Source organism: Cuculus canorus, chromosome 9 (assembly GCF_017976375.1).
Source record: "Cuculus canorus isolate bCucCan1 chromosome 9, bCucCan1.pri, whole genome shotgun sequence".
In the NCBI taxonomy this organism is placed as follows: Eukaryota; Metazoa; Chordata; class Aves; order Cuculiformes; family Cuculidae; genus Cuculus; species Cuculus canorus.
In genome coordinates, this window is record NC_071409.1 from 2602147 (window position 1) to 2630032 (window position 27886).

At 45.9% G+C, this 27886-nt stretch overlaps 3 protein-coding genes across 7 annotated transcripts in view; 2 read left to right on the top strand and 1 right to left on the bottom strand.

Annotated features, from left to right (window-relative positions):
• WDR33 (WD repeat domain 33) overlaps nt 1–3019 on the top strand; it is a 70321-nt gene extending 67302 nt beyond the window's left edge. For both annotated transcript variants that reach the window (XM_054074112.1, XM_054074113.1), the window contains exon 22: nt 1701–3019. In XM_054074112.1, the coding sequence (XP_053930087.1) occupies nt 1701–1930 (230 nt within the window). In that variant the 3' untranslated portion in view covers nt 1931–3019. The remainder of the gene's footprint in view (nt 1–1700) is intronic.
• Nucleotides 3020–3672: 653 nt separating this feature from the next.
• On the bottom strand, nt 3673–7305 carry SFT2D3 (SFT2 domain containing 3). The gene has a single exon (XM_054074125.1). The coding sequence runs from the start codon at nt 7267–7269 to the stop codon at nt 6727–6729; it is 543 nt and encodes a 180-aa protein (XP_053930100.1). The 5' UTR covers nt 7270–7305; the 3' UTR covers nt 3673–6726.
• Nucleotides 7306–8130: 825 nt separating this feature from the next.
• The window catches only part of LIMS2 (LIM zinc finger domain containing 2), a 38384-nt gene continuing 18628 nt past the window's right edge, over nt 8131–27886 (top strand). The window contains exons 1-2 of one of the 4 annotated variants that reach the window (XM_054074122.1): nt 8131–8152; nt 27457–27616. In XM_054074122.1, the coding sequence (XP_053930097.1) occupies nt 27461–27616 (156 nt within the window). In that variant the 5' untranslated portion in view covers nt 8131–8152; nt 27457–27460. Of the gene's footprint in view, nt 8153–9776; nt 10445–14102; nt 14123–17305; nt 17495–27456; nt 27617–27886 lie in introns of those variants that run through there. The other 3 variants (XM_054074121.1, XM_054074123.1, XM_054074119.1) reach the window with 3 other exon arrangements.

Genomic DNA, 27886 nt, shown 5'->3' on the forward strand with positions numbered 1-27886 from the left:
GTTCTCTCTGGGAAGCTGTTCTGTATTTTTTACCATCCTCATTACCTGTAGGTAATACTTTCAGTTTTAATGTATCCTTTTGTAAATTAAACAGGGTAACTAGGAACCATGCACACTGTTTAAGACGTGGTTTAACCACGGATTTCTACAGTTTACTTGGTTGTGTTCTGTTTTTTCCATTCTTACCCAATAGCTCCTGATGTCGTGGTTCCCTCTTAACTGACTCCTAAGCAGCCACATGGCAACCCACAAAATACATTCTTTTGGAGTTGTTAGCTGGCTCCGAACCTCTTAATGTATGTGCCATTTCCACCACCATCCTCTTAGCCTTGCACCAGTTCTTGATCCTTTTTCTTCTTATAAATCTCAGGATCGCCATTGTCTTTTTTTAATGTCCTCATACTGACTCCCCACTGTTGGGTAGTGATCAGTGACAGAGGCCTTCTCGCTGCTTCCAAATGCTGAGCTGCCAGCCTAGAGCTGAATTTTTGTTTTTAGAACTCTTTGTCTTTGATGCCACTGGATCTGATTCCACTTCTCCTATTGTTGTCCTGAAGCTCACTTAGTTTCAACTGTATGGCAGTCCTCATAAAACTCTGCTGGTGAGCTTCCTCTGTATCATTTTTCCTTTCAGAACTGCATGTCGCGTTTCTCGTTTAGCCAGCATAATATCAAATCTGTCAGGATTCCTCCTCCAGCTTCCATAATAATTTGTGAAAACTCTCTCAGATTCTTCACTGAAGTCAAAAAGGTTGGTAGCTCCCACACTTCTTGTGGCGAGGCAACTCATTAATGTCCCAAAGGAGGTTTAGAGCAGTGGCAGAAAGCCTGATAAAACATGAACAATACTGCTTCATAGATGGGCTGTGACACCTTCAGTTATATTGGTAAAGTTATTTGAAGACTAAAACTTCATGAATTATAAACTCTGTTAAACAGTTTGGTCTCTATTTTACACAGAGCTGGGTAGAGTCAACAAAAAATCACTCTGAATGCTGAAGTGGAACAAGGGTATCCTCATTTAGCTGTAGCACATGTCCATATAGCACTGTTACTATTGATTGTTTCCAAAATACAGCTTGTTATTTTAAGCTAATGACTTTGGCTTTTTTAATGTTAATTTACATATCAGTACTAAAAAGATCTGAGAGAAGTAAAAAATCCTGTTCCTGGCAGTAAGAGCTCATGTAGTTTATGTTCTCAGTTAGTAGTAAAACAGAGCATTTTCCATTATTTCTAGCAAAAAGTGGAACCAAACAGTGATGTTACTCATTGTCTTCACCACCAACCCAAACGGATCCATCAGTGCAATGTTGTCATTTAGGAAAAAATGTATTTTGCAATAAAAATATCAAGCAAACCACAGATGTTGTTAAAGCTCAAGAGTCTGCCTGGCAGTTTGGGGGACACCATGACGATCGCTGCTCTTACTTACTTCGTTTAAGTGATCGCTGACTGCATCACACACAATCCCCTTTAATTCCCAAGGATCTGCTTGACTGCTGTCCCTCTTCTGGACTGTAATGGAAATGCTAAATCCATGTAAGAAAAATCGTATGTAGGGGGAGGTGGCATAAAATTACAGGTCTTGACTAGATTTGGTCTGTGGATGATTTTACCCCATGAGAAATATGTGGTGTGTCGTAGAAGAGGCTTGGCTGAGAATTCAGCGTCAGTAACTGACTGTGCTTCATTTTTAGGACGAGGAAATTCAGGATCACAGAGAGCGCCAAAATCTGGGAGGTCTAGTTCTTTAGATGGAGACCATCATGACGGATTCCACAGGGAGGAAGCTTTTGGTGGAGGCCCTGCAGGAAGCAATAACCCTTCTCGAGGAGGAAGGAGCGGAAGCAACTGGGGAAGAGGAAATAACGTGAACTCTGGTCAGTCAAGAAGAGGAGCATCTAGGGGGGGTGGCAGAGGCCGATAGAAGAGGCCTTGACTGGGTCACACCCAGTCCTTGCTGGACAATATTTAAATAGACTGCTATTCTGGACTTGGATAAAGAAAATAACCCTGCAACACCACAAACCTGGATTCTTAACTGGGATAACTGAATGTGCATTAGTTCCTAACAAGGGTCTTTTCCTACATCAATCAGCGGAGACTAGCTGCAATATTGTGGCTGGCATTCTGTTTTGTCCTCTCCGCCCCTGCTTCCCTCACTTTTTACATACTTTGTTTTGTGAAGAGCTGGAATTTTTTTTAAGTCTTATGAGACATGGGACACCTCCACAGATTTCAGTTCACCTCCAGACACAAACTTGTTTCTATATGTACAGTTTGTCAGAACTTACGTTGTTTTTGTATGAATACAGAATGTAATTTGCGCAAAAATTAACAAAAAATCAACACAGCGTGTGATTCTTTACTCACCTATTACTATAAAGAGGCTTGTCTTTAGGCAAACTTGTGTGTCAGATGGAGCAACAGAACTACCTCCTGAAATCTCAGCTGTTTAAAATACTGAGAGCCGATTCATAGAGTTTTTTGGTTTATCATGAATGGAGAACTTTCATTGTCACCTCCAGCCACGGCTGTCTAGAGAGTACAAGTGGTGCTGACGTTAAAATTCCAGAACACGGGAAATCATCGATGCTTGCTAGTCTACCATCCTGAAAGAGAAAAAAATGTGGAACACCATTTAGAAAGAGTTGTAGAGACATAGTGAGTAACAGCCTGGGCTGCCAGCAGAACAGACATCATGGCAAGCATTGTCATTCTGCGCTTCACCTGGGCCAGGCAAATGCTTTTCTTCAGAACTGCATCTGTTTATAGAAACTGAGGAAGAAAGAAGGTTATCGGCTTGATTAATACAGATGCGTATGTTTTACAAAGGCTGTAGGCAGCATTGCTTAACAATACGGGTGTTCAGTAGTCTGGTGCTTTCAAATGCTGACGTGCAAATCCTGATAGTTGATCGCTTGCATCATAACATTTTTTACGTATCTTTTTCATTAGGCTATTGTTTCCTAGTTTTACTAGGGGAGGGAAATGAGACGGAAGGGTTATTCCCATTTCCCACATTTCATAATAAAGCTGCTTACCAACCACCAGTTTCTGTTTTCCCCATAAATCATTTGTGTTAATCATCTCCAGTCACCATGTTATCGAAAGGCTCCTTAATAAAGCCTCAATGAAAACTTTGTCACATAAGTACCTGTCATAAAGCCATCTCTCAGGATTGTAGTGTACAATGAAAAACATCACTGCCAGGATGTGAATTTCATGTTCTATTAGTTGGGATAATATGGCAAAGCAGTTCTGCAGCTGACCAGCCTCTGCAACAACACAGCCTTACGCAGGAGCTCTTTCAGCTCGACTTCTCATGGAATCAAATGTACCGAAGCCTGGCTGAAGTCCTGGTGAACCCCCTAAAGAACAGACACTTCACTGCTGTTCCCTCTGTCCAGTCAGTCACGAGTCGGGGGGGCTTATCTTAGTTTTAAATTCATACTGTGTAAAACAGCGTTTGAAAGTTAGAGTCATTAATTCTGATCACTGCTCTATAAAATCCCTATCATGAATCTCTCATCAGACAAGATGGTCCTTAAGGAATTAAACAGCTAGGATGCGCCTGATACAAGAGTTTCTCCTTTGGAGAGAGGGGGGGAATTGCTTTTTACCTGTATCTGAAGAGGGGGTTTGGCCACTTTTGGGATGCGTAGGATCTGTCCTGCAGCTTTAGTGATAAAGTACCTTCAATTAAATTGTTAGCAAAGGACAAAGTTTGCCTTTTTATTTTTTTTAAAGGGCAAGGCTTGCCTTTTTTTGTTTTTTTAAACAAGTCCTATATATTTTTAAGGGGCTGTAAGTGACTGTCTAATGGTTAGAATATGCGATTTGGATCTTTAGTCCTTAATTAAACCACAGTCCCCTCCCAAAATAAGTTAGAGTACACCTAATACCAGGAAACCCCACCTTCTGTCTCTAGACTAGAGGGAGCTGCTCACTTTCCCTCTGATGGTTGGTTAACTCCTTAAACTGCTGTGGTACTTGGTGTTAAGTTACATTCCTCATCAAGGGGCAGCTTTTCTAATTAAGATGTGAAATATTCTGCAATCGTGGAATATGCACAAAAAGTCATAAAAACTGGAGTATTGGCTTGCTTTTGCATAAAATCTGAGGAGAGACAGAACCAGCTCCCCAGTCCAGCATACAGAGCCCCACGATTGCTGAAAATGGATAAAATGACTTAATGGGAACATACTTCAGTTCTCTCCAGGTCCAGTTCTTTGACCGGTGCTGCAGGTAGAATCCTCAGGCTCTACCTCATAGTTTACAGCTCCACTTAGTCTCTAAGATTTAATTTTATACTGCTGTTAGGCATAAAATTAATTTTATGTGGTATAGCTTGGAAGCTGTAAAAATGAGAGAATTAATTTAATGCTATTCATAAAGTGCTGATCTACACTTTGAAGAGGGAAAAAAAATATGACCATTAGTGGAATTTCTATACCGACATCTGGTACAGATAAGTTTTATTAAAGCAATCTAAGTACATTTAAGTACCTCAGTTAACAATTTTCAGTTTAATTCGGAGCAAGAATTAGGCGTTTATGCTAAACCCTAAGTAGTGATAGCAGTTAAATAATGCAGTGTTTGGCTTTATTTTGTATATGAAACGCATATGCTCGGTGAGATCCTCCCTTAGGCTCTAAGCAGGGTAGGCCTGGCACTCCTCTTCACCTGCAGCAGTGCACGAAGCCTGGAGGGAAGCATCGAGCTCTCAGCAGGAACCGGCAGCCCAAATTCAGCACCTGCCCAAGGCTGCTTGGTTTCTGCACTGCAACAGAACTGTGCTAGCGGAAACAGGCTCCAATTACGAGCAAATCTTAGTTTTGAAGGTCACGTTGTGACAAGCAAGTAATTCCTGCCTGTGTTGGGACAGTAAAAGATAGGTGTATATATAAAATCAAGTTCTAGGAGCTGAAGTTATCTTTTTAGAGCCCAAGTATGTGCTACCTTACAGCAGCTGTAATGCAGCAGTACCTGCAAAGGCAAGGTACAAGATTAGCATCTTGCACCCCGTCATCATCACACGAGACTCCCCTTACAATGAGGGGCAGCCTTTGTGACCCACAGACCCAGGGACGTTTGCTGCACTTACTGGATGGTACTTTACAGATGTTTTTTAGAGAGAAAAGCAGTTCAGTGGGCACGCTATTCATATTCACCACTGGTCCAAGGTAGCTGATGACTGCAGCATACAGCGACCGAAGAATGGGTTCAGCATGGAGGGGTCACCACAAACCTGAGTTAACAGCAGTTACCTGGTTTTGAATGTTCACCCCCACACTTGACAGAATCTTGCTGGATCACCTCCATGTTCCAACACCAGCCAGCCCTACAGTGTCAGCTGTAAGACCTTCCACCCAACGGACAAGTCAAGAATTACATTGTCTCTGTTGTCTCACTCACATTTTGAAGTGGGCTGCAGCAGCCACGTGGTCCCACACTGAAGGTAAGGATGAGGAATGCTGCCAGCTGCCACTGGGGATGGAGAGAATCTGGACCAGCACTACCGAGCCGACTTTGTAATAAGGCAAAACCTGTGCTGAGGGGTGGCTCGGCAGGCTGGCACCCACACTGCTGCCCCCAAACACAGCAGGACAAGTTCAGAGTCACCGAGGCTGTTCTCTGGTGATGAACCGGCGATGAAAACGCAGCAGGAACATGGAGGTCATGGGGGGAAGTGGTGTGCGAAGGTGCCCTCCTCATCCTGGTCTCTGAGAGCCGTCTTCTTGTTCTGTGGGTCCTCCTCAGTCCCTGTCCGAGTCCTGCTGGCCTGCGGGGCTCGAACCCAAGGGAGGTGATGTGTGACTCACTCCCACGGGCAAAGATTGTCACAGGAGGTGATGCAGGGCTTGCTCCTTCTGGCAAAGCTTCACATGTGAGGTGATGCAGGGCTCGCATCCACTGGCGACACTTCACCCAGAAGCTGATGCAAGGCTCGCTCCCACCAGTGCTCCCACAAGCACTAGGGGCTTGCTCCAACTGGCCACACTCGACCATGGGACTCCCCCACACAGGCAGCGGCTGCTCACAGGGGCTGCCCGTCCTTCTCCCCTCTGAGGGGCTGCACTTCGCGCTTCACCCTTCTTTCGCCCCTCTGAGGGGCAGTACTTTGCCCCCCTCCCCCCTCAGGGGGGCAGCGTTTTGGCCCCCCCCCCCTTTTCCCCCTCAGAGGAGCAGTGCTTTCCCCACTCAGAGCGGCAGCTCTTTCTCCCCTCAAAAGCGCAGCTCTCTCCCACCTCTGAGGGGCGGTGCTTTCTCGCCTCACAGAGGCAGCTTTTTCCTCTCTCAGAGGGGCAGCTCTTTGCCCCCCTTTTTCACCTCAGAGAGGCAGCATTTTACCCCCTTTCCCTCCTCGGTGGGGCAGCTCTCTCTCCCCTCAGAGGGGCAGCGCTCCCTCACCTCACAGAGGCAGCTCTTTGCCCCCCTTCTTCTCCTCAGAGTGGCGGCGTTTCACCCCCTTTCGCTCCTCAGCGGAGCCACAGTTTCTCCCCTCAGAGGAGCAGCTCTCTCTCCCCTTTTCCCCTCAGAGGAGCAGCTCTCTCTCTCCCCTTTTCCCCTCAGAGGGGCAGCGCTTTGCTCTGCTTTCTCTCCTCAGAGCAGCAGTCCTTTCCCCGCTCAGAGCGGCAGCTCTTTCTCCCCCTTCTCCCCTCAGAGAGGCAGCAGTCTCTCCCCTCAGCGGGGCAGACCTCTCCTCTCCCCGTCTGCCCCTCAGAGCGCCCCGGCCGCCCCCCGCCGCAGCGCGGCCCCCAGCAGCCCCCCGAGGCGGCGCAGGGCGGCGGTGCCCCCGGGCAGGCTGTCGCGCAGGAGGGCGGCGGCGGCGGCGATCTGCACGGCGGCCCCGGCGGCGGCGAGGAGGGCGCTGCGCGGCCCCAGGGCGGCGGCCAGGGTGGCGGCCAGGGCTCCGAGGTAGAGCAGGGCGGCGGGGCCGGGGGGGCGGAGGGTCCCGCGGAGCAGCGCGGCGGCGCCCAGCGCGCAGAGCGACCCCAGCGACCAGAGCAGCGCGAAGCGGCGCGCGCGGAGCGGCAGCAGCGGCGCCGACAGCGCGGCCAGAACCAGGCACAGCGCCGACGCCGCCAGGCACAGCGCCGCCCCCCACAGCCGCTCCCAGCGGCCCAGCCGCGGGCACAGCCCCGCCGCCTCCTCCGGGTCCGGCTCCGGGTCTGGGTCCGGCTGCGGCGGCGGCGGCGGAGCGGGACCCGCGGGCTTGGACCGCGACAGGTACTCGTGCAGCTGCCGGCCCAGGTCAGCCATGGCGCGGCGCTACCCGGGCGCCATCTTGGGGAGGGGCTTCCGGGGCGGGGTGGGAGGAGGGTGGGAGGAGGGTGGGAGGAAGGAGGGAGGGAGGGAGGGAGGGAGCGAGGGGTAGGATGGGAAAGGATGAGAGGGAGGGAAGGGGAGGGGAGAAGGAAAGGAGGGGAGGGATGGCACGGGATAGAAGGGATGGCATAGCATGGCATGGGAACGGATGGGATAGAAGGGATGCGATGGGGTGGGATGGGATGGGATAGAAGGGATGGCATGGCATGGAAGACATGGGGTGTGATGGGAGGGGAGGGTTAGGATGAGAGGGAAGGAAGGGAGGGACAAGGTGGGGATGGCATGGCATGGCATGGGATAGAAGGGATGGGATGGGGTAGATGGGATGGGAGGCATGGCATGGCATGGCATGGGATGAGGTGAGATGAGATGAGAGGGATGGGACAGGATAGGAAGAGATGGGATGGGATGAGATCAGACGGGAAGGATGGGACGAGGAGAAAGGGATGGAATGAGGAGGATGGGATGAGATGGGAGGGGTGAGGTGGGGCAGGGAGGATGGAAAGGGAGGGATGGGGCCGGAATAGGGAGGGATGGGTTAGGAGGATGGTGTGGGGGAGGCAAGACAGGAATGGGGGAGCTGTTGGTTACCAAGGTTACCTCCTTACCTCTTCCTCTCCCAACCCTTAAACCAGAGTAAGAACGTGTCACTTGGTTCTTTGCCCTGGTTTAAATAAGTAATCAAAATATCAGATGCTGGTTTAATCTGTGTGGTTCTGAATGTTCACTGCAGGGCTGAAAATCAAGATGTTTGGACTCCAGGAAACACAGAGTTTCCATCACCAGTCTCAAGCTTATGACAGTACCCGTAGCAATGGTGAGTCACATCATACCAGGCTGCCTCAGAAAGTGCAACTAGAGACTTAAATTGCTTTGGGGCAGAAGCTCCTTGTCTCTCTTGGTGGATCACTTTAGCATCGGTACACTGATGCATGTCAGAGAACATAGAACTCTAAGCACTCTGGACAAAGTCTAGTTATGGGCAAAAATCATGGGTCTGGCACTTGGGACAGAACAGCACCATGAAACACTCCAGGCTGGGGGAAGAGTGGCTGCAAAGCTGCCTGGCAGAGAAGGACCTAGGGGTGCTGGTTGACAGCGGCTGAACATGAGCCAGCAGTGGCCCGGGTGGCCAAGAAGGCCAACGGCATCCTGTCTTAGATCAGCCATGGTGTGGCCAGCAGGAGTAGAGAAGGAGTCATCCCTCTGGACTCAGCGCTGGTGATGCTGCACCTCAAATCCTGGATTCAGTTTTGGGCCCCTCAGTTACGAGAAGGACACTGAAGCTCTGGAACGTGTCCAGAGAAGGGAATGAAGCTGGGGAAGGGGATGGAGAACAAGTCTTATGAGAGGCAGCTGAGGGACTTTGGGTTTTTTAGCCTGGAGAAAAGGAGGCTGAGGGAAGACATCATCACTGTCTACAACTGCCTGAAAAGAGGTTGTAGTGAGGTGGATGTCGGTCTCTTCTCCCAGGTAACAAGTGATTGGGTAGAGGAAACGGCCTCAAGCTGCGCCAGGGGTTTAGCTTTGATAACAGGAAAAATTTCTTTACTGAAAGGGTTTCAGGTGCTGGCAGAGGCTCCTAGGGAGTTGGTGGAGTCATTAGCCCTGGAAGTATGCAGACGGGCAGATGAGGTGCACAGGGATATGGTTTAGTACTGGACAGGTACGATTGTACTCAAAGGTCTTTTCCAACCAAACAGTTCTGTTTCTATAATAAGAGATTATATGAAGTCGCACTTAGACAGGCCCTCGTTAGAGCGTGTGATCCCTCTTCCCTCGGTAGCAGAGGATGCCGTCTGGCTGCTTTTTAGAAGATAACCTGGCAGACATGGGTAAAACCGCTGTTTCCCTTGCCTTGGGGATGTGCAGGAACAGAGGTGAGAAGTGCAGCCTCTTTGTGCACAGAAAAACCTGCTTGGAGTGATACTGAACATGTCAGCAAATAAACTCTCTAAGACTCGTTCTGGAGTTTCAGAAAGCAAGTGTCCTTTAACAGGCCTGGGCAACATGCGGGAGTGATCTCTATGTGCAACGAGGCATGGTTACAGAATTTCCCACTTATATGCACATGGATAATTTTTCACAGAAAACTTATGCATATTCTATTACTTTCCAAGAACTAATTTTAATGCTATAGAATCATAGAATAGTTTGGTCTGGAAGGGACCTCAAAGATCATCTATTTCCAACCCCCTGCCATGGGCAGGGACACCTCCTACTGGATCAGGCTGCCCAAGGCCCATCCAACCTGGCCTGGAACACCTCCAGGGGCAGCCACAGCTTTCCTGGGCAACCTGGGCCAGGGCCTCACCACCCTCATCGTGAAGAAATTGTTCTTTATATCTATTCTTAATCTGCCTCTCTCCAGTTTATAGCCATTGCACCTAGTTCTATCACTCCAAGCCTTTATGAACAGTCCCTCCGCAGCTTTCCTGTAGCCCCTCCAGGTACTGGAAAGTCACTATAAGGTCTCCTCGGAGCCTTCTCTTCTCCAGGCTGAACAAGCCCAACTCTCTCAGCCTGTCCTCGTACAGCCTTCGGATCATCCTTGTAGCCTCCTCTGGACACATTCCAACAGCTCCATCTCTTTCTTATGTTGAGGATTCCAGAACTGGACACCATCCTCCAGATGAGGTCTCATAAGAGAGGAATAGAGGGGCAGAATCCCTGCTGGCCACGCTGCTTTTGAACGCAGCCCAGGACATGGTTGGTTTCTGAAGTTATTATGAACTTCACAACAGTCAAAACTCTTGGTGATTTGGAGCTGGCTCCAGCCCTGCTGGACCTCGGATTTGAGATGGGGAAAGGTTGCAATGAGAGGGGATTCCAGAAGAGACATCTGTTCAGCACGGATGAACACAGGATGTTTTCATCTCCGAAGAATGAGCAGCGCCTGTTAAAAAAAACCGTTTGGGAGAAAACTTTCAAAAAAATTTCTGGGATGAGCTTTGATTTGTCTTCCATGGGAGCTATTGGGCTTTGCCTGGTCCCGCCCGGCTGCCCGGTCCTTTCCCTTTATAGGCAAAGCTCGCGGGGCTCGGGCTCTGCGGGGCGGGGTTTGCCCGGCGGGGCCGCCGCTCGCCCGCAGCGCAGGCATGACGGGCAGGTACGGACCGCGAGGGGCGCGGGTGCAGGGGCCGTGGGGGCAGAGGAGGAGCTATGGGGCTGAAGGGGGCAGCTGTGGGGCTGAAGGAGTAGCCGTGGGGGTCGAAGAGGAGCCACGGGGCCAAAAGGAGGAGCTATGGGGCTCAGAGACCAGCCGTGGGGCTGAAAGGAGCAGCCGTGGGGCTCAGAGGAGGAGCTGTGCGGCTCGAAGGGAGCAGCCGTGGGGCTCAGAGGAGGAGCTATGGGGCTGAAGGGAGCGGTCGTGGGGCTCGAAGGGAGGAGCTATGGGGCTGAAGGGGGCAGCCGTGGGGGTCGAAGAGTAGCCATGGGGCCAAAAGGAGGAGCCGTGGGGCTCAGAGACCAGCCGTGGGGCTCAAAGAGCAGTCGTGGGCCCAAATGGAGGAGCCGTGGGGGTCGAAGAGGAGCCACGGGGCCAAAAGGAGGAGCTATGGGGCTCAGAGAGCAGCAGTCGTGGCTCCAAAGGGAGCAGGCATGGGGCTAAATAAAGGAACTGTGGAGCTTGAAGAGCAGCTGCAGCTCCTAAGGGAGCAGCTGTGGGGGCTCAAAGAGCAGCCGGGGGGCTGAAGGGAGCAGTCAGGGGTCTCAGGGGGCCAAATGGAGGAGCTACGGGGCTCGAAAAGCAGCCGTGCCAAAAGGAGGAGACTATGGGGCTCAGAGAGCCGCTGTGGGGTCTGAAGGGAGCAGCCGTGGGCCCGAACGGAACAGTTGTGGATCCAAAGAGAGCAGCCATGGGTCTCAAAGAGCTGCCGTGGGGCCAAAAGGAGCAGTTGTGGGTCACAAAGAGCAGTCGTAGATTCGGAGGGAGCAGCTGTGGGGCTTCCCATAGGAAGTGAGGCTGAGGGAACTGGGTTTGTTCCGCCTTGAGAGGAGAAGGCCTAGGGGAGACCTTATTACCGTGTACTGGTACGCAAAGGGTGTCTGCCAAGAACACAGGCACGGAGGCTTCCTTTTTAACAGGAGTCGCATGGAAAAGACATGGGGTAATGAGTTAAAGTTGTTCCTGGAGAGATTCTGATTGGTTTCCAGAATAAAAGTTTTCACCATGAGAACAGTTAAACATTGGAATCATCTCCCCAGGGAAGGGGAGGATTCCTCTACATCGGACGCTTTTAAGGCTCAGCTTGGCAGTTGCTGGGCCATCTCATTGAAACTATAGCTGACCTAAAAGGTTGGACCAGATGATCCCTGTGATCCCTTATGTGATGCAGCTGTGGGTTTGAAAGGAGCAGTTCTGGGTCTGAGTGGTGCCAACTCAGCTGCAAGCTGGGTGCCATGGCTCAGGTGCTGCCAGCCCGCTCCAAGGTGCCCCACACTGCTGCCCTGTGCCTCCGGTCCCTGCTACGCCCGCACGTTGGGTCTGGCTGGGCAGCAGGCTGCTCTGCGCCCGCACGTTGGGTGTGCTCTGCTGTGGGCCAGCCCTGGCGTTATACATTCCAAGAGCCGTTTGAATCTGGAGCTTGATTCTCCTCCCACGCGCTCTGACACCGGAAAACTCCATAAGGTCACCCAATCGACAGATGTACATGAGAGAAGCAGTGGGGAAAGTGTTTACTGGCATCTTTTGGGGGCTTGCACAAATGCTTTAGTGTCTCTGATCACATTATAAAGTAATTTGTGAGAATAAGTGTCATTTTGTAAAATGTCTTCGAGAGGAAAAGCATGAAGTAATATTAAAATTAGTAAGGTGCCTTTTTTGGATAGTCATCCTCCTGAATCTCGCTTTAATTGTTGCAGTGCTGTAATCCATGGCTCTTCATGCCTAGGAAGACTGAAATAGATACGGGATAGCCTGTGTATGAGTATTAGTTCTTCTTTTCTGTAAAGTCTACATGTTTGGATTATGCAGCTTCTTATGATTATTCAATATTGATTCATTTGGGTGGGTTGTCAGATATGAGAAAGTGCTGAATGATTGTTATATCCTCATCTGTGATTTGTGTGAGTGTTACTGTTGCTGTCTGTGGTGACAAATTGATGATGAATGGTGGCACATTCTCAATGCATTCTGCTTTTTGCCTTCTGTCTTTAGGTTACTTAATTTTTCTGTCCTAGTGGTCCCTTTTGTGTTCCAAGATGTGAAATAGGTATGCAATTATGAACTTGCACTCATTTCCTTAAAACTAGGGGGAGGTTGGAGACTCTTAAATGTTCACAGGTCATGCGTGCCCATGCAGTCCCTAAAGGGGGACAGGATGGGGAGGACTTGGGAAGAGCTGTGGCTGTATGAACCCAGCTGGTTTTATTTCTGTGCAACTGTGGTGTAGTACTGTTTAGAGTGACATGTTTACCTGAGCTGAGATCATTCTGCTGCAGAGGAAGGTGGGAAATGAGTGCGGACAGGAGTTCTTGTCGTCTTCTTTTCAGTCCTTCTTCAGAAACCCACCTGGGATGGCACTGTATTTATCCACCAAGAAGCTTTGACGCAGAGTATGAGGCTTGCTGGAACACTGAGATACGGCAGAGCATGCAGTTCTCCAAAGTACTGCAGAGTTTGTCTTCTTTCCCTTAGATGTACTTTGGAGGGTTGTGAAAAGGACCGGGACTTGGCTTTAGCTTTTGAGAAGTCAATACAATTGTGACTTCTTGTTTTCAGAAATCCTGGGAGGTTTGTCAGCTGTGAAAATGTCTAAATTTCTGTCTGCTGTCGTTCCTGGGACAAAATGATTAGCTGTTCTATCAGAGATGTTTGTCACAGCTGTAATTCAACTGACTTGTGTTAGAGAAAAGCGATAATTAAATAGTTGAAAATGGCAAATAACAATTCTGACTGCCAGGTCGTGGCCCAGGTATTTTATTTCTCTGTTTCTTGACTGTAAAGTGGCTGTTAACAGTCCTGATTTCAAGAGTGGTCTGTGGTTTGCTGTTACCTTAAATGAAAATTGATTACCCTTTATTTGAACCTATCTGTACCAGCTAAGATCCAAAGATAATAGGACAGAAAGAAATGGCAGAGATCTATGAATTTTAGTTGTGTTAAATTACACATTGTTTAACTACCTTTGGAAATAAACTCCGTGTAAGAGATAATGTGTAAAAAAATCAAGTAGCGTGTTTCTAAGCAGCCTTTCTATAAGTTGCAGTGCTGAGAAATACAGTTTCTGTGGTTTTTGGTGCCTTTAGAATTATATCGTGGTACTTATTTACCAATAAATAAGTGAAGACTGCCTCTCTAATTTGTATTTGATGTATTTGCTCTGTCTCTCCATTTTAATATCTCTGTTTTTGAGGATTATTGGGGTTTTAGGAGTTTGCTGCTGTTTTGCCCTGCTTTCTTTGTTGTTTGTAATGGACTTACACCTACGAAAGAGGATCAGTGAATGACCAGCAGACAAAACATTATCAAATACTCCAAGTAGAAAGTAAACCAGGAGGGAAGATAATTTCTTTTATGACTTTACTGCTGATTGTTTAGAAAAACAAAGGTAAAAAATGGCCGTGCTTTTTGTATTACTTTTAGAAATTTATGTAATGCAGAGCCCAAAGGAAAATGCTTCCTAAGTGCGTGTTTTAGGGCATAATTATTTTTGTAAGAAACTTTTGTCATCACTATACTTGGTCTAACTGGGATCTGGATACGCCTATGTACTTCCTGCAGTCAACAAAAGAAGAGCAGCTGCATTTACAGATATGCTTATTGATTGTTCCTAATCCAGTTGAGGTAAGAAATGAGAGTATATTATTTTTGATCAGGTTAGCGTTTGACTAGATGCTTTTTAATTCAGTGGAGACCTGCTGCTGTGTCTGTGCTCTGTTTTATGGAGCAATTGCTGGTGAAATGGTGTGAGGGAGGAGGAGGGAGTGTGAAGATTCATAATATTAATTAAGAGGTGTTCTTGGCACTGACTAGAAAGAGCCTGCGTCAAACTAAGAGATTTCTGATCTCTCTGAGTTATGAGCAGCCATTGCGACTCTTCTGGGTTGAAAAATGTGTTTTTAATCTTACTGTCTGTCCATAGAAATCTGCTCTGTGAGGCTTTCCAGATAAATTTTAACTTGCTGGAAGGTCCTGAGTAGTCTGGCATAGAGTTGCTCTGAGGATAATAACTACCTGCTAATGCTTCGAGGAAGTATCACTGCTTTCTTTGCTTTGGCCCAGAAAGTAACCAGCTGTAAGATTTCGGCATCAACCGTGTCTTTTAAAAGTGATCTGTCGAGAGGGAAAGGAAAACTCATTTATTTTTCACTCTTCATGTGCGAGGCAGCAGGAGAGGAGTGAGTCAGGGAGAGAACTCGTGTTGAGGGATGGGAAGACAGGATGGTGATTGTTTTGAGTTTTTTTTCCCTTCAATCCCCCTGACTTCCCTTTTGAAAAGGAATCATACTTTTCTGTGGGAGAACGGTGATTTGAAAACCAGTAAAATGCCATACGAGTCAGGAGGGTAAAAGCCCAGGTAATTGAGAGAGGAGATTCTCAGCCAGATTGCTTAAAGGTTAGGGGAGATTAATGGTGCGGTGATTTAGTATTTTGCTTTGTGCTAAAAGCAAAAAAGTGATTTAATATTACATTTTAAAACTATTTTGTTGCTCTAAAATTTAAAAGATCAGTAAACACCCAGTACGGAGGGCATTTTTCTTCTTCTGTTCCGTTTACATCATAATGTAGAAGTGGATAAAGTGCACGTGCAATCTGAGAGAGATGATAGAAGCAGATTGCTGTCAGAGGTCAGAAGCCTGAGACTCCCAGTGAGATGTGGGGTGAATTGTAGATGTTGAGGTTGCTGATTTCTGGTTTCAAAAGTATTCTTTTATTTGTTGCCGTTCTGCTGGGTCCCAGTAAACCCTTCCATTCCTCTTTGAAGGATGAAAGGAAGCTCTGCTGGTTCTTTCTCATTTAGTACTTAAGTCATCACTTCTACTTCTCTTACTTTTTTCTTCCCTCTATAGCTTGCCAGGCTGGAGTCATGGAATATATTTCACTCTCATGCTGCAAAAATCCTCATTATTTGTAGTTTAGTAAAACCCACTTTGTTGGTTGTGACTCTAAAGACGTTTTTCGTGGCGATGCTGATCAAGTGACACTAACTCAGATGATCCCATCCTCCAGTTCTTTCTCTTTATTCTCTTAAAATCTGACTTCTGTATTCTCAAACTGTTACTCCTTAAACCGAGCCATTTGTGCTGTGTGATCCTCTTCCTCTCTGCCACGGGTGGGTGGATAGGGGGAGTGGTGGAAAGGGTCAACTCCTGTTTCAATGCCCTGCTCAGTTCCCAGCAGAGCTCTGGAGGCTGGAATGCTAAGTATGTTCTTTCTCCTTGCTTCCTGACCCTCCACTGCGTGTCTCTTCTGCAGGCTGGAGTGTGTCTGGAGAGCAAATGCCTTCATGGTTTTGTTTCTTGAAATATGCATTTTTCCAAACGGAGGGAACAGTTCTGTTTGCAGTATCCTTAAGGCTCGGCGTGATGCCACGGTCCGTAGGGAACCACCTCAGAGATGCCAGGATCGGAGGCTGATTTGCAGTCTAGTGCTCATTGTCAAGAGATCGAGTAATCTGCTTTGCTTTTCTGTATCTCTCTGTTGCTTTGATCAGAGAGTCATCTTGAATTAAGCGAGTTAATGATGTGAAGATTCAGGATTTCCTTTTTAATCATAGAATTGTAGGATAGTTTGGGATTGTAGTTATGCAGTTCCAACCCCCCCTGTGATGGGCAGGGACACCTTCCACTGGATCAGGCTGCGCAAGGCTCATCCAACCTGACCTTGAACACCTCTAGGGATGGGGCAGCCACAGCTTCCCTGGGCAACCTGAGCCAGTGTCTCATCACTGACATGGTGAAGAAGTTTCTCCTTATGTCCAGTCTAAATCTGCCCCTCTCCAGTTTATAGCTATTGCCCCTCATCCTATCACTCCATGTCGTTGTGAACAGCCCCTCCCCAGCTTTCTTGTAGCCCCTTCAGGTACTGGAAGATTGCTATAAGGTCTCCTCGGAGCCTTCTCTTCTCTAGGCTGATCAACCCCAACTCTCTCAGCCTGTCCTGGTATGGGAGGTGCTCCAGCCCTCAGGTCATCCTTGTAGCCTCCTCTAGGCCCTTTCCAACAGCACCATCTCCTTCTTATGTTGAGGATTCCATAACTGGACACAATACTCCAGATGAGGTCTCACAAGAGAGGAACAGAAGAGCAGAATCCCCTCTCTCGCCCTGCTGGCCTTGCTGCTTTTGGTGCAGCCCAGGACATGGTTGGTTTCTGGGCTGTGAGTGCACATTGCCTGCTTGTGTCGAGCTTCTCATCCCGCAGCACCCCCAAGTCCTTCTCTGCAGGGCTCCTCTCAATCACATCATCCCTTATCCTGTATTGAAACTGCAAATTGCCTCGACCCAGGTGTAGGACCTTGCACTTGGCCTTGTTGAACCTCATAAGGTTCACACCGTGCCCTTTCTCCAGCCCATCCTGGTCCCTCTGGATGACATCCCGTCCTTCTAAGTGTGGCAACTGCACCTCTGAGCTTGGTGTCATCTCCAAACTTGCTGAGGGTGCACTTGATCTCACTGTTTATATCATTGATGAAGATATTAAACAGCACCAGTCCCAGTCCGGACCCCTGAGGGACACCACTTGTCATGGGTCTCCATCTCCATCATCGAGCCGTTGCCCACTACTCTCACCTATGAAATTTATACATCACATGAGTTGCATGGAATGAGTTGCTGATGTAGACTGCTAGGGCGCTGGCTTGCAGAGGTAATTCCTAGTGAAGCACAGGAAAGGGGTTGTCTGGTCTTTAAGCCTGTGGCAGAACGGTAGACAATAGTAAGAAACAATGCTGGAGCAGGGGTCCAAGCATCCTGCTTCAGCTCTTCTAAAATGTAAAGGCAACTCCCAAAGGAAGGTGACTCACTGAATGTGAGCGTCGCTGGCGGTCGCTCCAGTTGTCTCTCTGCATTCCCCTTTGCATTGACGTTGGGTGCCATGGCCAGCCTGAGACTTCGGGGGCTGGCATCCTCCAGGCTTTATCAGCGCCGGCAGGATCGGCTCAGTGGCACAGGGTCGCTCCTGAGCAACAGGACAGACGCAGCAGCTGCGATCCATGGGTATGTCTCCGAGATGGAGGGAATGGCACTGCCAAAGTGTCTTCCAGGAGCTGATAGATGGTTGGGTTTGGTGGGGGGGCTTTTTTACTTAAAGCAGGAATTGTCTGCACACGACCAGAGGGGATGAAGTCTGTTTATTTTCATTTCCAAAGATTACAAAGGAAAGGACTTTCCTGATAAGAAGCTTCCAGTTTTAAACAATAACAGGAAAACAACAACGGAAAACCTTTCCCGTTTCGAAATGCTGTACTAGACTGTTCAGAACCAACATTATTGCTCATCTTGTAAATGATTCAGGTAATGTGAGAATAAGGAAATGGTAAAATGCAGTGATATTTCAAAATGCTGATAAAATTCTACAGTTCTTTGACTTTTAGGGCTCCTTAGTCCATTTCTTCACCTATACTGTTAATAGCAAGCTAGTTGATTTTGGTTTTCTAAGTAACTCTGGTTGTGCAGAAACTGAAGCTTTGAGTGTAGCTGCTCCATTAGATTATTCAGAAGTCTTCAAACAAGGCTTCTTAAATCTACCCAGGCAATTCCTTTCCTTGATTGGATTATTACTCTTCCTGTGCTTCAGATTAAAATCTGAACTTAATTCTCAGTTTTCATGGAAGTTAATTTTGGGCAGAAGAGAAATTACCAGGAATTAAATAAAACTGAATTTTGGGAGCACCGTGAGCTGTGGCAGCGGTCTGACCTCTGAAGTCTGTGTCACTGGGGAGGGCAGCGAACGTGCAGGAGGGGAGATTTTTTCCTAGCAGTCAGAAGTTTTGAATTTCAGTCCTTTATTAGCTGCAGAAAGACCTGATGCTTTCCTGTAGTGGAGCAATTGGTTTGGCATCTCAATTTGAACTCCATATCCCTCACCAAAACTCTGTTTTTCCCACTATCGTCCTTTTAGCCTATAGGAATTACTTGGTAATTTTTCAGTTTTTACTACACAAAATTGTCCGTGTGTGTGTAGGATTTAGGGAGGAGCTGTGTAAGAAGGCAGTGAAGGAAATTTTGATGAGTGAAAAGCATAGGAGGAAGCAGTGAGGGGAGAGGAAAGAATGCTTGAAAGAGCAGCAGCGGAAGATAAGCCGAGTGTGAACTGAACGTGGGAAGGTTAAGGAGATAAATGCCTCAGCATCTCACATTATCAAAATGTACTTTGCTTTCAGCTGTTTAACCATGTTTCACTGTAACCTGCAAGAACCATCCAGAAAGAAGATGAAGGCACAATATTTTTTTCAATAATTTCCAATTATTATTTCTAATATTTTTTCTGAGTTTTTAAACATGATAGATTTCTTAATCCTTGATGTATATATACACATATATTTAGAGTTTAAAACTCTCTCTTTAGCAGCTGTACTTAGTCTACTATGCATAAAGAATACCCTTTTCTGAATAGCGAGTTTGCAGTATTAGATACGACACTAGCATGATTTTGGAGGAGAACAAGGTGAATTCCCTTCTGCCTGCTGCGTCAGCCAAACTTCAGGAGCTGAAGGTTGGTGTTTGGAAAATGCTAATCTGTGTGAGATCCTTGGTGTTATTGAGGCCGTGAAAAGCCAGACTCAATAATTAATGCCAATTTGATTATTAAATAAGGTATTCCTTAATGTGACGTTGGGCGTGCAGGGAGTCGCTCCACCTAAGGTTCGGGCAGCTTCCAGTACCATTCACAAAGGTGATAAACAATCAAAGCATATGTATTCATCACTTTTCCTGGAACAGGTGTGTCTATTATAATTCCCTGGATTTATTTACGTACGTTTCCTGCCATTGGCACTCACGCTCTGCCCTCTGGGGGTCTACTTCAGGGGTCTCAGAATGAAGGCCATAGATCTTCCTTATGGATGAACTCTTCAACTTTCCTTGTTGCGCGTGCTCTTAGACTCTTTGAGCCCCTCTTCAGGGTTGGATCTGGTCCTGGTTCTTTCTCTTATCATTGTGCTAGTCCTTGTTATCTGACTTAATTAGATACAGCCACATTCTTTCCCATTCTTTCTAACTGCAGCCTTGTTAAAATTCCTTATTTAAGCATAAGTATCCAGGCACAGGCTAGCTAAAAGTTATTATTCAAGCTAATCCGACATATTAGTCCTAAAATCATAATAAATATACATAATATTCAAATATATAATAGGTTAGCAACTTATAACAAATTACTTCATAGGGAAGGAAGATATTTTGTACGTGAGGCTGCTGGAGGAGGGGGTCTGGGAAGCACTAGTTTAGCAGTGCTGGCAATAATGGTTCTCCAGTGTTCTGCATTGGACTGCATGTTCGTAAGTCTGGGGAGGCTGGAGTGGGGTTGGGAGCTCGCTCTTAAGCTCAGCTCAACTAGGACTAGGTAGCTCGGGGGCTGATGCTGTGCCACATTGAAAGAGAGGCTTTGCATGTGTGGATGTGGTGACACGTGCAGAGCAGGGCAGTTCGTGCTTGTATATAAATTCTGTGCTGGCAGAATTTTTAATAAGGCCAAGCAGGTTCAAAAAAAATAATTTTTGCTGCTGACAGAGTGATTTAGGGGGGGAAACATCATGTAAATCCCATACATTTTTCAAGTCATAGTTCCTGAAGTGAACTAAACATAAAGCCACATAATCTGGTTTTATTCAGCAGATGTCAGTGCTGAAAATTGGAATCTTGGAATTGTGTCTGCTGAATTATTTATATTTTATCCACAGTTTTGGAGCTGCCAATAGTTTTTGCTTCTCTCTCCTATTGAGTTCTGATAGTTTGTGTCCTATCTGGAGGCAGAGGTTGCCCAGAGAAGTGGTAGCTGCCCCATCCCTGGAGGTGTTCAAGGTCAGGTTGGATGAGGCTTGGAGCAACCAGATCCACTGGGAGGTGTCCCTGCCCATGGCAGGGGGTTGGAACTGGATGGGCCTTAAGGTCCCTTCTGACCCAAATCATTCTGTGATTTGGGCAAATGAGAGTAATCCCAAAGTAGTGTCGCTTCTGGTTGATGATGCTTGATGAACACGTCTAGGAATGATCTGCTTTATCACATTTGAAATAATGGAATTGAAGAAGAGAAAGCCTGAAGGTGTATAAGAAGTGGCTTATCAAATAGACATAGCAGGTGAAGTGGTACGTGCTTGAAAATTAAAAGGTGGTTTTCCTTTTAAAACATGCTGTTTAAAACATGCCTGTTCTAGTGGGACGTGTCTCTGCTCATGGCGGGGGGGTTGGAGCTGGATGATCTTTAATGTCCCTTCCAACCCAAACTATTCTGTGATTCTATGTATGTTTCTTTGTGTTGTTGATGTTTCCCTGGGCTGAGTGAACTAAATGTGTGGTTTTTGTGAGTGATTGGCCGTGGTTTACTGGAAATAAGTGTTCTGTTGCACAGAGAGGGATGCAGCATAGGGATTTTTCTGTGTCAATATCTACAGACTTCATTGCTGCTGCTGTTCTCAAGGGTCTACCTGGATGTGGTTCTTCGCCGTGCAGACCAGCAATACTGACGTATTTTGTTCTCAGCTGAAATGTGTGATGGAGTGTTTGGGTTTTTTTCTTCTACGTATAGCAAATTACCGTGGCTGGTAAGCCAAGGAGAAATGAGGAGTCATAAAGATTTTTGCTAAATTGTGACCATATACATGTTTTACTTCATATTGGCTATCCTGTGTAGTAAATAAGAACAAATAGTGCTTATTTCATGGAGAGATTGGGGACTACATGGTTGAAAAAGGTATGCTGAGGGGAGCACCGTTCATTCCTTATTGAGCCAGCTGGAAAAATATTTAAACAGGCAGTGAACTGAAAACTCACTGCAGGCAGAAGGAGAATTGCTGAAAAAGTTAAGCTGTGCGTGTAGCTTTACCAAAAGCATGCAAAAAATCATACAATGAACAAATGGGATTTTGGTTTTTCTCCAGTATTTTATAACAAGTTTGATAATAACCTTAAAGAAGTTCAGTCAGTTTGGGAAAGTTGTCCAGATAAAAATCAATTGTAATGAAGGGATCTTAGAAGTGTGATAAGGGTAGCTGAGGGCTGTTTTTCAGCAGGAGTTCACAAACAGATACCCTTCCTCTTTCCTCGTTCTTTATATTATTCATTATCTGTGAAATTAATTATAAAGTCTGCTATTGTCCTGGCAAATGTTTTTTGTTGTCTTTGTCAGCATTAAGGACTTAAACCCACAAATCCTCAACCGTACTCTGGGAGTGGAAAGGAGCCCTTCTGGACTGCTCTGGTGTGGCTGCTGGCATCTGTGATATACGAAGGTGGTGACAGCTTTCTAGGCTTGTCTTTTCACTGTCCTAGGCATCTGTGCCTGTGTGCATACTAGAAATTAGTATGGAAATGTCCTCCTAGTGTGATATCTTCTGTATACACCATCTTCTACCGGTAGACCCAAGTGAACAGAGCTTTCTAGGATTCCCTGGTGGTAGATGCCTCTCTGCTGAGGTTTGAAGAATGCCCTGGATCCAATATCTTGAAATGTGGTCTTCTTTTTTTCCATAGGATCTGTAAGAGTTTTGGTCTCTCTGTATTAAAGTAATTCTTCATTCAGGGTTGTGATGAAGGAGAACTCTCTTTGACGCTAAAACCAAAATGCTTTGGAGGCCAGTTGAAGAAAACTTGAACAGTCTCAGGCTCTGACCAGCTCGTTTGTTCTCCTGGCTGGCTCGTTGTCTGGGTCGCTCTGTCCTGCATCCTTGTTTAAGCTACTGAATTATACTAATGTGAAGGCTGGAGGATCTGTTGTGTTCTCTTAAGCAGTGCAAGTATTAGATTTGATTTCAGCCTGTCACCAGTGCTAGATCCTTCTGTACAAATCTTAAAAAAGGAGGTAACGGTATAGAAGATGAACATTTTAGCCAGATTTCTCGGTGATTGAGTCCAGCCTTTTTTCTTTCTGTAGTAACACAGGCCGAATTTCCTGAATCTGCATGAGATTGTGGCATAAAAATATGACATTTGCTGCCCAAATATCTATGAAACTGCTGGTTTTGGAAGATAGATCCATATTGACTTTAGTGACACAAGAAGATATAATGGTTTCAAACCTTTCTATGGCACCTGTACCAGTGGCACAGGATGGGTTTCCCAAATAAGTTCTGCTTCTTAGAAAGAAGGAATTTGTCTTTTTGTTTTTCCAATTTGAGAGCAATGCTGAGACTTTATAGTAAATACTTAGGAGAAGTCAAAGCATGAGAAACCAACACCTAATTATAATAGTAAATAACTAATTTCTGTAAATTAGATACTTTGACAAAGATAATTTGTTAAAAATATGGCACATAATGGTGAGAGATTATAAAAAGCATTGTTTGAGCACTGGTGTTTTTTGGGGTTGCACAGGACAGGATAACTTCAGGATGTTGAGCCAGTCATGTTCTAACAGCCTTTCCTGTCTTTGTGTCACCACATTATTGTTAAAACAGAGGAAGATTTACCCAATTGCCAAAAATCAGTGAGCAAACAGAATACAAGAAGCACTCTTCTTGTTGGAGTGTTGGAGGCTGTCCTTTGTGGGAAAGGCTTGTATCTAAATGTCTTACGATTGACACAGCCAAACTTTTGTGGTCACTCGTCAAGAGGATGGTCGTGGTGTTGCTTTTCCTCTCCCCATGCTGCTGGCAGAAATGTTTTTGCAACATTGGAGTAAACTGAACCATAAAACTCGTCTTAATTAGGACTGTCTTCCCTCCTCCTTCAGTCTTGGTTAGTTTTAAATCTTGAGCTAGTTAAGTGCCTGTTTTTGCACAAGGCAGAGGGTTCACACGAGTGTGTAGTAGAGGGAGATTATGAAACTATGGCATATATAAAAGTAAAAGTTTTGAACAAATGCCAAGTTGTACCTTTAGGGCAATGCTGAAGTGGCAAATTTTAGCTTGAGTATGAAAGAACAAAACATCTTCAGTAAAAATAGATGCAAAGTCATGAATGAAGAGACAGAGGTGGAACTTGAGCTACAATTAGTAGTCACAGCTTCTGGTTTGTGTTACAGGAGATGCGTTGGTCAGGAGCTGATGTGTGATTTAGTTGCCTCCTGGAAGGTTGTCCCCAACAAATTCTGAGTGGATTATGGCTGAGGCAGAGAATTGTGTAGTTTAGTGTATAGGTTCTTTTATTTTTTCCCCCATCTAATAGTTCCTCACCTGTATGAGCAACAAATCACAATCATTGGCTCATTTGGCATTTCTTGGACAGCCTGGGCTGTATCATGGTCATCTTTCTTCTGCCTTTAAGGAACTCTTGTCAGCATTAACCAAGTTCTTCTAGCTCAAACATTTAGAATTTTTCATTTCTATTTTCCATTTCCAAGTATTTGAAGTGCTTGTTCTGTGCTGTTTTGCAAAATCATTAATAATTTTTTTTCTGCATGTCAGATTCTGTGATTAAAACGGTATTGGAATACCTTGAGCAAAGTTGCATAGCTAGGAGTTGGACGTTTTGCACCATCATGCATCAGCAGAATGGTAAATAAACTCTTGGTACTCTTGATTTTCTTTTGTTTTTGCAGATGCATGAGTCAAATTAATGTTTTGAGAGTTAAAAATTAAATCCAAAGTTGTACTTCATGCTAAGGGAAGACAGTGAGAACACAGAACAATAGAGCATTTGACTTTCGCTTGGAATTTTGATTTTATGTTGTTTAGAAGTTAGGGTTTACTGGGGTGTTACGCTGTCTTAGCAGCCCTCAAATACTGATTTCAGGATGGAGGCTCCTGAAAGCCTTATTCTTGAGTGAGGCCATATATCTTTATTATCTTTCTCGCCAACACAGCCATGGGACTTGTGTCCGAATCTCTGCTGGAATAGGTATGTTTGGTAGCGTTTGGTGTGCACTTACACTGTGATGCTGTTCTGTGAAAGGCCACTTAGAGAAAGACAAATCAGGATGTTTTTAAATGTAGATTTCAGGTTTATAAAGGGAAAAAACCCAACAAGCACGACCTGAGATCACGCTTTGTTGTTAGCGTGTAGGTTGTAATGCTTGCTGGAAATGATGAGACTTGCTGGAACGCTGTTTTGCTCCAGAGGAGCTTTTTAACTGATGTTGATGTGAGGCTTTCTTAATCATAGCTCTTGGGAAGCTGAAGCCTTGGAATTCAGAGTCTTCAAGAGGGAAAAAATATTTGATGGTGACATATTTTCAAGTCCTTGTACACATTTGTGATTTAACTGAAAAAGTGGTGATTGAAAACGAAGCCAATGAGGTCTCTTGGCTTTGCTGCCAACACTGATGGGTTTGTGTTGAACTATTCCTTTGGTGCTCTGTCAGGATAAAAATGTTTCCTTAACCTGTGATCTGCAGTTTATGAAATTACCGGATTTCCTGCTTGTCCATAATTCCGACTCTTGTCTGTTTTTTTTAAAGCTGCAATCAGGAAACAAGTTATAATAAATTTCTGCTAAATCAGTACTCTGTTCTTGAAATGATTCCCAGGTCCCTTTGTCTTTGCCACCCTTGGAATTGCGGTGGCAAATAGAAAGTGTATTTTATTGTCATTCCAGGTCACAGCGAGGTGTCTTGGTGCAGGCTGCAGATGTTCCTATAGGCTCGGCATGGCCAGCTGAAGAACACGGGTGGTGGTGGTGTTGCCTCAAGAGCCCGAGTCTTGTGCCTGCTCCTTCAAGCCACACTCAGAGCACAAAGTCCTGGAATACAGGCAATTGTGTGATTTTTGTAGGGGTGTCTCTGACCAGAGGAAGGAGAATCTTTTGCTGCTGGAACGTGCTTACTGAATTGATACTGATGGTAAATGGAGTTAAGTCTTGTTGGCAGTCAGTCACTTGTGTGTCTCCAGGGCTCAGTGCTGGGTCCAGTCCTGTTTAATGTCTATCAGTAACCTGGATGAAGGGTTTGAGTGACCCTTAGTAAGTTTGTGGATGACACTGAGCTGGGAGAGTGTGTTGATCTGCTGGAGGGTAGAGAGGCTCTGCAGAGGGACCTGGACAGGCTGGATCGATGGGCTGAGACCAGTGGGATGGGGTGCAGCAAGGCCAAGTGGTGAGTCCAGCACCTGGGTGACAACAACCCTGTGCAGCTCCAGGCTGAGGGAAGAGTGGCTGAAAAGCTGCCTGGCAGAGAAGGACCTGGGGGTGTTGGTTGACAGCAGCTAAACGTAAGCCAGCAGTGGCCCAAGTGGCCAAGAAGTCCAATGGCGTCTTGGCTTAGATCAGAAACAGCGTGGCCAGCAGAAGCAGGGAAGTGACTGTGCCCCTGGACTCAGTGCTGGTGAGGCTGCACCTCAAATTAGGGGTTCAGTTTTGGGCCCCTCGCTGCGAGAAAGACATCGAGGGACTGAAGTGTGACCAGAGAAGGGAACGAAGCTGGGGAAGGGGCTGGAGAAGAAGACTTATGAGGAGCGGTTGAGGGACCTGGGGTTGTTTAGCCTGGAGAAAAGAAGGCTGAGGGGAGACCTTATCACTGTCTGCAACTGTCTGAAAGGAGGTTGTAGTGAGGTGGGTGTTGGTCTGTTCTCCCAAGTGACAGGTGATAGGACAGAGGAAACCGCCTCAAGCTGCACCAGGGGAGATTTAGATTTGATATCAGAAAAAAATTCTTTAATGGAGGGGTTCTCAAGCACTGGCAGAGGCTGCCCAGGGAAGTGGTGGAGTCTCCATCCCTGGAGGGGTTTACAAGAGGGTAGATGAGGTGCTCATGGATATGGTTTAGTAGTGGACAGGTACTATTGGGCTGGATGATATCAAAGGTCTTTTCTAACCTAATGGTTCTGATTCTACGATTCTGCAAATTGGTGCTCTCGATGAAGACATGTGAAAAGTTGTGTTTCAGGTTGTGGAATAACACTAGCGATGGAAATACAGATCAAAGAAACTATAAAATAAAGTAAAAAAGATAAAAGATAAAAAAGAAGAAAAAAGACTTCTAAACCAAGCCATCTTTCTTTTTATGCTTACGTTTTGTGCTTCAGGAAAATTACCACATAAATATTACAGAGGTTTTTAACATGCTGGCAATTTTTTTTATACTCCCAGCTATTAAACTGCTATCTTTCCAATTGTAGAGTTCAGAAGGTGCCCAAAAGGCATAAAACAGTTTTTCTATATCTAGAAGTGTAAAGATACTGAATTTTTGTATTGTTGAGTAGTCTGGTGATTAAAAGAAAGGTTGCATTGCAGCAAGAAACTGAGACCTTTTCCTTGTAATTCTCTGTGTATTTGGACCCGCAATATATGATTTTTAAACCTGCAGTCTGATCTGGTATAGAGAACTTAAATTATCACGCTGTGATAATTTAAATTTTGTTAAAATTTTGTTAAAGAGAATAGGATCATTCTGCATTTTAGGAGAGAGAGAGGAAATGTCCTTTACGCTCTTTGTCAGCGTCTCTTTGGAGTGTTTTTAGCTTCCCTTTCTGAGGAAATGAAGCTGATGTATTTGCCAAGTCAGAGAGACTTCTGTCTTTCCATACCTTTTTTGCCTTCTCTCTTCCCATACCTTTTTGTTGCTGTTGTGTGCAATCATTTTCCAGTTACTCTTGTGCTTATAAGCTGCTGCGTTGAGGGCGAAATGCCCTGTTAGTTCCTGCGAGGAAAAGGAGACTGCAATAGGATATCAGTGCTTATTAGACATTAGAACATCCTTGGAGGTGCACACCCTGAGACCAGAAATCCCAAGAAGTCAGGTTGGCTGTGTTTGATGCTCTCTGAACTACTGGTTGGTTAAAAATTGTGAGTATTTGGTATGAGCTGTTAGCAGGGTGACCTAATGGAGTGGAAGACTGGTGTAGCTGCCAAAAGCATGCAATAGGTAAGTCTGCTCCATGAGCTCATTGTGCCACGTGTGAGTTGCAAGAACATTATTTCTAGCTGATGTCAGTGCTGAATTGACTCATTGGTCTTTGTTTCTTCATGGAAAAGGGAGTTTGAAGCAGTGGAAATGTTGTGTTCATAGACATGGGGAACACTTGGATGATACCTGTAGACTAATGTGATTGGCTGTGACATTGCTCATTTTCTTACTCTTGTTTTCATTCCAGTAATATGTCTGATGCTCTTGCGAATGCAGTATGTGAACGCTGCCAGACTCGATTCGATCCTGCGGAGAGGATTGTGAACAGCAACGGGGAACTATATCATGAAAACTGCTTTGTCTGTGCTCAGTGTTTTCGTCAGTTCCCAGATGGGCTTTTTTATGAGGTGAGGTCCCATACTGTGCATAAGAGAAGATAAATGTCCATGAAGAGGCAAGGAATTAGATGAAAATTCTGACAGAAATGTGAATTTCCATCTGTCTTGCACGTTTAATTTCTAAGCCCTAAACCTTTGGTGCCCTTTTATTGAAGGGCTTCCATTTTTCTCTCTCACATACTCCTTCCTTTACATCAGTAATGGTAAAAACTGTGTGTTTGCTCTTTGGGTAAAAGGCATATAAAAAAGAAGGCAGAAATTGTTCCTTAATATTTCATT